The sequence below is a fragment of the Oncorhynchus kisutch genome, unplaced genomic scaffold (assembly GCF_002021735.2).
Source record: "Oncorhynchus kisutch isolate 150728-3 unplaced genomic scaffold, Okis_V2 scaffold3990, whole genome shotgun sequence".
In the NCBI taxonomy this organism is placed as follows: Eukaryota; Metazoa; Chordata; class Actinopteri; order Salmoniformes; family Salmonidae; genus Oncorhynchus; species Oncorhynchus kisutch.
Window position 1 is genome coordinate 117,826 of NW_022265935.1, and position 10,000 is coordinate 127,825.

The 10,000-nt window shown below is 47.2% G+C and overlaps 2 protein-coding genes across 2 annotated transcripts in view; one reads left to right on the forward strand and one right to left on the reverse strand.

Annotated features, from left to right (window-relative positions):
- The window catches only part of LOC109885385 (tyrosine-protein phosphatase non-receptor type 9-like), a 45,641-nt gene extending 42,787 nt beyond the window's left edge, over window positions 1-2,854 (forward strand). Inside the window, exon 16 of the mRNA XM_031821531.1 lies at window positions 1-2,854. This exon is cut by the window's left edge and continues 1,181 nt beyond it. The gene's annotated coding sequence lies outside the window, so the exon portion shown is untranslated.
- Window positions 2,855-7,023: 4,169 nt separating this feature from the next.
- LOC109885384 (thrombospondin type-1 domain-containing protein 4-like) overlaps window positions 7,024-10,000 on the reverse strand; it is a 31,271-nt gene continuing 28,294 nt past the window's right edge. The window contains exons 10-11 of the mRNA XM_031821532.1: window positions 8,649-8,793; window positions 7,024-8,405 (exon numbers count right to left, since the gene is read on the reverse strand). Coding sequence (XP_031677392.1) covers window positions 8,245-8,405; window positions 8,649-8,793 — 306 coding nt within the window. The 3' untranslated portion in view covers window positions 7,024-8,244. The remainder of the gene's footprint in view (window positions 8,406-8,648; window positions 8,794-10,000) is intronic.

Below are 10,000 nucleotides of genomic sequence, written 5' to 3' on the forward strand. Positions count from 1 at the left end.
TGGCCCTATCCTGTCCTGGCCTGGCCTGTTTCTCCCATAGAGCTAAGAGGAGCTGGCCCTATCCTGTCCTGGCCTGGCCTGTTTCTCCCATAGAGCTAAGAGGAGCTGGCCTGTCCTGTCCTGGCCTGGCCTGGCCTGGCCTGTTTCTCCCATAGAGCTAGCTAGAGGGCTCTGCTTTGCACCTGTGCGACAATGTCTTGTGTGACAGCATGTGCTGCACCATAGAGGTCTGTCTAAGTCTATGGTCGCTCTCCCTAATGACACACGACGATGAATGACCCACTGGACTGTCAACCTTCTTTTTGACCTCTTCTTCTTCTGTCTTTTATCGGCCTTTAGTTCTATGGTGATGTATTTCCTGTTTAGGTAATGAAACCCCTCCGCAAGCCAAAGCCGCCGACTCCCTGAGTGCTTGAACATACTGATTTATACTGAGACATGAGGAGCATTAACACCCTGTATATTCCTATATATTATATATATATATATATATATATATATATATATTCCTGTAACATACGTGTATATATTGTGTTTATAATAGTAATAATAATAACTACAATGTCTAATGGAGGAAGATGAAGGACGACAACAAGCCTTGGGGTCAATAACAAGCCTTGTTTTAATTTAATTTTCTCTAACCTTGGGGTCAATAACAAGCCTTGTTTTAATACAATTCTCTCTAACCTTGGGGTCAATAACAAGCCTTGTTTTAATGTAATTCTCTCTAACCTTGGGGTCAATAACAAGCCTTGGGGTCAATAACAAGCCTTGTTTTAATGTGATTCTCTAACCTTGGGGTCAATAACAAGCCTTGTTTTAATATAATTCTCTCTAGCCTTGGGGTCAGTAACAAGCCTTGTTTTAATATAATTCTCTCTATCCTTGGGGTCAACAACAAGCCTTGTTTTAATGTGATTCTCTCTAACCTTGGGGTCAATAACAAGCCTTGTTTTAATATAATTCTCTCTATCCTTGGTGACAGATATCTATATTAGTGGGCTGGAATATGACAACAGAAGATTACCGATTGGTCATGTTGATATTGAATACTCTGTTTTTATTGGTCAGGTTGTATGTCTTATAACAGTTTGGGCATCCTGGTTTTAGATGATCAGTTGGCCTTAACACTTCCTGTTTCACTGCCTCGGGACCCTCCCTCTACTCTCTCTTCTTCCTGTTTCACTGCCTCGGGACCCTCCCTCTACGGTCTCTCTCCTTCTTCCTGTTTCACTGCCTCGCACCCTACCTCTACGGTCTCTCTCCTTCTTCCTGTTTCACTGCCTCAGACCCTCCCTCTACTGTCTCTCTCTCTCTCTTCCTGTTTCACTGCCTCGTACCCTCCCTCTACTGTCTCTCTCTTCTTCCTGTTTCACTGCCTTACCCTCCCTCTACTGTATATCTCTTCTTCCTGTTTCACTGCCTCGGACCCTCCCTCTACTATCTCTCTTCTTCCTGTTTCACTGCCTCGAACCCTCCCTCTACTGTCTCTCTCTTCTTCCTGTTTCACTGCCTTACCCTCCCTCTACTGTCTCTCTCTTCTTCCTGTTTCACTGCCTCGAACCCTCCCTCTACTGTCTGTCTCCTTCTTCCTGTTTCACTGCCTCGAACCCTCCCTCTACTGTCTCTCTCTTCATCCTGTTTCACTGCCTCGAACCCTCCCTCTACTGTCTCTCTTCATCCTGTTTCACTGCCTCGGACCCTCCCTCTACTGTCTCTCTTCTTCCTGTTTCACTGCCTCGAACCCTCCCTCTACTGTCTCTCTCTTCATCCTGTTTCACTGCCTCGGACCCTCCCTCTACTGTCTCTCTTCTTCCTGTTTCACTGCCTTACCCTCCCTCTACTGTCTCTCTTCTTCCTGTTCCCCGGGTTACGTTCCAAAATGGCACCTTATTCCCTATTTGGTGTTGGAAAAGGTCACTCGTGCGCTAGTGCACTAAATATTTAGTGGTCAAAAGGGCTCTGGTCAAACGGTAGTGCACCGTAAGGGAATTAGGATGCTGTTGAGGACACTTCCCTTCATCTGAAGGTCTCATGCTTCCTCAGATATGTGCCTTCCAGCTTTCCGTAGTTTTGTTGTTTTGTTGTTCCGGCCTCCCAAAAAACCAACAAAATTTGGACCCAAAAGCAACCTGCGTACGTACTTACCTAATATACATAATGTCTACGTTCAAAATGCCATCCTATTCCCTATGAAGGGCCCTGGTCAAAAGTAGTTCACTATATAGGGAATAGGGTGCAGTTTCTGACGCAGCCATTGGCTGAATCTCTGGTGATGTAGTTTCTGACGTAGCCATTGGCTGAGTCTCCGGTGATGTAGTTTCTGACGTAGCCATTGGCTGAGTCTCCGGTGATGTAGTTTCTGACGTAGCCATTGGCTGCATCTCCGGCGACGCCCATTTCTGACATAGCCATTGGCGACGCCCATTTCTGACATAGCCATTGGCTGAGTCTCCGGTGATGTAGTTTTTTTCCCCCTTGTAGTGCACTATAAACTAGTGTACTGTAAACTAGTGTACTGTAAACTAGTGTACGACAGAGGGGGAGCGAGACGGACAACAGTAATATCATTGGTGTTCAGTTGTTTTATGTTCATGCTGGTGTTTTTTGCCTCGTTGTCAAAAGATCCCATTTTTCTGGTTTCGCCTCTTTTGTGATTATCATTTTAAATAAGTATATCCATTTTATTTAGTATTTTATATAGTTTATACTGTATTGTATTCTATCGTATATTTATGTCTTTGTAAAAAAAAAAAAATGTTTTGGAAAAAAAACGGACAAACTTAAGTATTGAAAATCGATGAATGTTGGTACGAATGATGCTTGTAAACAGAATAAATACATAACAATCTGATCTCTGTGTTCATCTGGTAAACTAGACGAAGAAGACGAAGGAAGCTGGTTAAGTAAAGGTGAAATAAAAACTATTTCTTCACCCCTTTTTTTCCTAATTGGTAGTTAGTCTTGTCTCATCGCTGCAACTCCCGTACGGACTCGGGAGAGGCGAAGGTCGAGAGCCGTGTGTCCTCCGAAACACGACCCCAACCAAGCCGCACTGCTTCTTTGACACAACGCACATCCAACCCGGAAGCCAAACGCACCAATGTATCGGAGGAAACACAGTTATACCTGGTGACCTGTGCACTGCGCCCGGGCCCGTCACAGGAGCGCGATGGGACAAGGACATCCCAGCCGGTCAAAACCCTCCCGTAACCCGGACGACGCTGGGCCAATTGTGCGCCGCCCCCATTAGGTCTCCCGGTCGCGGCTGGCTGCGACAGAACCTGGACTCGAACCCAGAATCTCTAGTGGCACTGCCTTAGACCACTGAATCACAGCCTTAGACCACTGAATCACTGCCTTAAACCACTGAATCATTTTCGACCACTGAATCACTGCCTTAGACCACTGAATCATTTTAGACCACTGAATCACTGCCTTAGACCACTGCATCTCTAGTGGCACTGCCTTAGACCACTGAATCACTGCCTTAGACCACTGAATCACTGCCTTAGACCACTGAATCACTGCCTTAGACCACTGAATCACAGCCTTAGATCACTGAATCACAGCATTAGACCACTGAATCTCTAGTGACACAGCTAGCACTGCCCTAGACCACTGAATCACTGCCTTAGACCACTGAATCACAGCCTTAGACCACTGAATCACAGCCTTAGACCATTGAATCACTGCCTTAGACCACTGAATCACAGCCTTAGACCACTGAATCACAGCCTTAGACCACTGAATCATTACCTTAGACCACTGAATCACAGCCTTACCACTGAATCACAGCCTTAGACCACTGAATCACAGCCTTAGACCACTGAATCACAGCCTTAGACCACTGAATCACAGCCTTAGACCACTGAATCACAGCCTTAGACCACTGAATCACAGCCTTAGACCACTGAATCACAGCCTTAGACCACTGAATCATTACCTTAGACCACTGATCATTGCCTTAGACCACTGAATCACAGCCTTAGACCACTGAATCACAGCCTTAGACCACTGAATCACTGCCTTAGACCACTGAATCACAGCCTTCGACCACTGAATCACAGCCTTCGACCACTGAATCACAACCTTAGACCACTGAATCACAGCCTTAGACCACTGAATCACAGCCTTAGACCACTGAATTCCCAGGTTTTCCCAGAAGTCCCAGTCGGATGCTCTGTAAGGAATAAGTAGGAAATCTGCGAATCGTTCAACCAGGATTTCTGAATAACCTGGGACTTTTGTAACTATGATAAAGACATGAATATGTTGTTTAGCAACAAGCCTATTTGCTGAAACATGCCGGCGGTCTCTCTCTGCTCTCTACACCCAGGAGGAAGACGGTCTCTCTCTGCTCTCTCTACACCCAGGAGGAAGACGGTCTCTCTCTGCTCTCTCTACACCCAGGAGGAAGACGCTCTCTCTCTGCTCTCTCTACACCCAGGAGGAAGACGGTCTCTCTCTGCTCTCTCTACACCCAGGAGGAAGACGGTCTCTCTCTGCTCTCTCTACACCCAGGAGGAAGACGGTCTCTCTCTGCTCTCTCGACACCCAGGAGGAAGACGCTCTCTCTACACCCAGGAGGAAGACGGTCTCTCTCTGCTCTCTCTACACCCAGGAGGAAGACGGTCTCTCTCTGCTCTCTCTACACCCAGGAGGAAGACGCTCTCTCTCTGCTCTCTCTACACCCAGGAGGAAGACGGTCTCTCTGAACCCAGGAGGAAGACACCGCCATTTCTGTGAAGTCATTATAAAACTTGCTGTCTTGAAGGAGAAAAGATGAGGATGGGGGAGAGGTGAGGACTAGAGGAGAGAGATGGGGACTAGAGGAGAGAGATGAGGACTGGAGGAGAATGGAGAGAGATGAGGACTAGAGGAGAGAGATGAGGACTAGAGGAGAGAGATGAGGACTAGAGGAGAGAGATGAGGACTAGAGGAGAGAGATGAGGACTAGAGAATGGAGAGAGATGAGGACTAGAGAATGGAGAGAGATGAGGACTAGAGAATGGAGAGAGATGAGGACTGGAAGAGAATGGAGAGAGATGAGGACTAGATAATGGAGAGATGAGGACTGGAGGAGAGAGATGAGGACTGGAGGAGAGAGATGAGGACTGGAGGATGGAGAGAGATGAGGACTAGAGGATGGAGAGAGATGAGGACTAGAGAATGGAGAGAGATGAGGACTAGAGAATGGAGAGAGATGAGGACTAGAGAATGGTGAGAGATGAGGACTAGAGAATGGAGAGAGATGAGGACTGGAAGAGAATGGAGAGAGATGAGGACTAGATAATGGAGAGAGATGAGGACTGGAGGAGAGAGATGAGGACTGGAGGAGAGAGATGAGGACTGGAGGAGAGAGATGAGGACTAGAGGAGAGAGATGAGGACTGGAGGAGAGAGATGAGGACTAGAGGAGAGAGATGAGGACTAGAGGAGAGAGATGAGGACTAGAGGAGAGAGATGAGGACTAGAGGAGAGAGATGAGGACTAGAGAATGGAGAGAGATGAGGACTAGAGAATGGAGAGAGATGAGGACTAGAGAATGGAGAGAGATGAGGACTAGAGAATGGAGAGAGATGAGGACTAGAGAATGGAGAGAGATGAGGACTAGAGAATGGAGAGAGATGAGGACTAGAGAATGGAGAGAGATGAGGACTGGAAGAGAATGGAGAGAGATGAGGACTGGATAATGGAGAGAGATGGGGACTAGAGGAGAGAGATGAGGACTAGAGAATGGAGAGAGATGAGGACTAGATGAGAGAGATGAAGACTAGATGAGAGAGATGAGGACTAGAGGAGAGAGATGAGGACTAGAGGAGAGAGATGAGGACTAGAGGACTATTCTCATATAATACCATCACCACATATCACCCTAGGAGTCTCCTGAGATAATACCATCACCACATATCACCCTAGGAGTCTCCTGAGATAATACCATCACCACATAACACCCTAGGAGTCTCCTCAGATAAAAACATCACCACATATCACCCTAGAAGTCTCCTCAGATAATACCATCACCCCATATCACCCTAGAAGTCTCCTCAGATAATACCATCACCCCATATCACCCTAGAAGTCTCCTCAGATAATACCATCATCCTAGGAGTCTCAGATAATACCATCACCCTAGGAGTCTCCTCAGATAATGCCATCACCCTAGGAGTCTTCTCAGATAATACCATCACCCTAGGAGTCTTCTCAGATGATACCATCACCACATATCACCCTTCTCAGATAATACCATCACCCTAGGAGTCTTCTCAGATGATACCATCACCCTAGGAGTCTCCTCAGATGATACCATCACCCTAGGAGTCTTCTCAGATGATACCATCACCACATATCACCCTATGAGTCTTCTCAGATTATACCCACACCACATATCACCCTAGGAGTCTCCTCAGATGATACCATCACCCTAGGAGTCTTCTCAGATGATACCATTACCACATATCACCCTAGGAGTCTCCTCAGATGATACCATCACCACATATCACCATAGGAGTCTCCTCAGATAACACAATCACCACATATCACCCTAGGAGTCTCCTCAGATAATACCATCACCCTAGGAGTCTTCTCAGATGATACCATCACCCTAGGAGTCTCCTCAAATAATACCATCACCCTAGGAGTCTCCTCAGATGATACCATCACCCTAGGAGTCTCCTCAGATAATCCCATCACCCTAGGAGTCTCCTCAGATGATACCGTCACCCTAGGAGTCTTCTCAGATGATAACATCACCAAATATCACCCTAGGAGTCTCCTCAGATGATACCATCCTCTTAATGTTCTGCTTCCAGTTCTGCTTTCTCAATTGACTGCAGAGATAATAGATATCTCCTCTCAGGAGGTCTGACTTGGTCATCAAGTTAAAGCGTCCAACGTTCTGACTCCATACATTCCCACCCGCAGGACAACCCTGTGGACATGTTTACATTCCTCCGTCGGCGTGGAAACAGAGCTCTCTGCTGTCCTCCTTCTAAATAATCAAAGTCCCAGATTGTTGAAAGTCTTTATTTTTTAGAATAAATACCGTAGTTGGGTTGTTTAATATAAACCTGGTGCATCACAAGACATAAACAATGACAGATGAGGAAGTGATGCTGGAAGTTTAAACATGAACAATAACAATAGTGAACAAGTCAAGGGCTTGGTCACTGGAGTGTTATGATAATGGAGTCCAGTGTTCAGGTGAAGCCAGGTGAGTGTTGGTGTTGATACAGGTGTGTTCAGGTGGAGGTGAGGCCAGGTGAGTGTTGATACAGGTGTTCAGGTGGAGGTAAGGCCAGGTGAGTGATGGTATTGATACAGGTGTGTTCAGGCGGAGGTGAAGCCAGGTGAGTGTTGGTGTTGATACAGGTGTGTTCAGGTGGAGGTGAGGCCAGGTGAGTGTTGATACAGGTGTTCAGGTGGAGGTAAGGCCAGGTGAGTGATGGTATTGATACAGGTGTGTTCAGGTGGAGGTGAGGCCAGGTGAGTGTTGGTGTTGATACAGGTGTGTTCAGGTGGAGGTGAGGCCAGGTGAGTGTTGATACAGGTGTTCAGGTGGAGGTAAGGCCAGGTGAGTGATGGTATTGATACAGGTGTGTTCAGGTGGAGGTGAGGCCAGGTGAGTGTTGGTGTTGATACAGGTGTGTTCAGGTGGAGGTGAGGCCAGGTGAGTGTTGGTGTTGATACAGGTGTTCAGGTGGAGGTAAGGCCAGGTGAGTGATGGTATTGATACAGGTGTGTTCAGGCGGAGGTGAAGCCAGGTGAGTGTTGGTGTTGATACAGGTGTGTTCAGGTGGAGGTGAGGCCAGGTGAGTGATGGTATTGATACAGGTGTGTTCAGGTGGAGGTGAGGCCAGGAGAGTGTTGGTGTTGATACAGGTGTTCAGGTGGAGGTGAGGCCAGGTGAGTGATGGTGTTGATACAGGTGTTCAGGTGGAGGTGAGGCCAGGTGAGTGTTGGTGTTGATACAGGTGTGTTCAGGTGGAGGTGAGGCCAGGTGAGTGATGGTATTGATACAGGTGTGTTCAGGTGGAGGTGAGGCCAGGTGAGTGTTGGTGTTGATACAGGTGTTCAGGTGGAGGTGAGGCCAGGTGAGTGTTGGTATTGATACAGGTGTGTTCAGGTGGAGGTGAGGTGTGTTTCCTTCAGGTGTTGTTCCTTCAGGTGTTGTTCTTTCAGGTGTTGTTCTTTCAGGTGTGTATTCCAGGAGCCAGGTGATCTCAGTTAGGGAGACAAACTCCTATCTGGGGAAGTCATCGCCTGCGGAGGTGGTTCTTGAGGAGTGTGTGTGTGTGATGACGGAGCAGGATGAGCAGCAGGCAGTTCTGTAGTAGGAGTACACACACAACCTGGCCTGGACCACGAACACGCAGTTATAGTACTGGTCACTACACGATGAGACTAGAGGAGACATTGCACAGATATAGTACTGGTTACTACATGATGAGACTAGAGGCGATATTGCACAGATATAGTACTGGATACTACATGATGAGACGAGATATTGCACAGATATAGTACTGGATACTACACGATGAGACTAGAGGAGACATTACGCAGTGTGTTGGGTGGTGTGAGAGAGGGAGGAGCAGAGGGTAGAGGGAAAGAGGGAGGAGGAGAGAGGGATGGAGGAGAAGGTCATACCTGTCTCAGGTAAACAGGGCTGGGTGTTACAATCCTCCCGACTCTCAGGGGTCGCACTGAGGTCACACAGCTCACTTGGGGTCACGTTGTCGGCAAGACAACACACCTCACGCACACGGTAACCTCCGTCACAGGAGCGAGAACACTAGAGGGAGGGAGGGAGGGTGGGAGGGAGGGAGGGAGGGAGGGAGGGCGGGCAGGCAGGTTTAGAGTAAGAAAGACGCAGAGAGAGAGAAAAGTGGAGACAAATTTGACCCCAATAAATACTGTGGCATACGCGTCAACAGCAACCTTGGTAAAATCAAGGAATTGGCACGGGCACTAGAAAAGTCTGCAGCACCCGGCCTCACCCTGCTAGAATCTGAAGTCATATGTCTGCTGTTTGCTGATGATCTGGTGCTTCTGTCGCCGAACAAGGAGGGCCTACAGCAGCACCTAGACCTGGGCCCTGACAGACCTGGGTCCTGAAAGTAAATCTCAGTAAGATCAGAGGTAACTTCCACAAAGCTGTGAACAAGACAAGGCAAGAAGGGCATTCTATGCTATCAAAAGGAACAACAAACTCGACATACCAATTAGGATCTGGCTAAAAATACTTGAATCAGTCATAGAGCCCATTGCCCTTTATGGTTGAGGTCTGAGGTCCGCTCACCAACCAAGACTTCACAAAATGGGACAAACACCAAATTGAGACTCTGCACGCAGAATTCTGCAAAAATATCCTCCGTGTACAACGTAGAACACCAAATAATGCATGCAGAGCAGAATTAGGCCGATACCCACTAATTATCAAAATCCAGAAAAGAGCTGTTAAATTCTACAACCACCTAAAAGGAAGCGATTCACAAACCTTCCATAACAAAGCCATCACCTACAGAGAGATGAACCTGGAGAAGAGTCCCCTAAGCAAGCTGGTCCTGGGGCTCTGTTCACAAACACACCCCACAGAGCCCCAGGACAGCAACACAATTATACCCAACCAAATCATGAGAAAACAAGGAGATAATTACTTGACACATTGGAAAGAATTAACAAAAAAACAGAGCAAACTAGAATGCTATTTGTCCCTAAACAGAGAGTACACAGCGGCAGAATACCTGACCACTGTGACTGACCCAAAATTAAGGAAAGCCTTGACTATGTACAGACTCAGTGAGCATAGCCTTGCTATTGAGAAAGGCCGCCGTAGGCAGACATGGCTCTCAAGAGAAGACAGGCTATGTGCTCACTGCCCACAAAATGAGGTGGAAACTGAGCTGCACTTCCTAACCTCCTGCCCAATGTATGACCATATTAGAGAGACATATTTCCCTCAGATTACACAGATCCACAAAGAATTCGTTAACAAATCC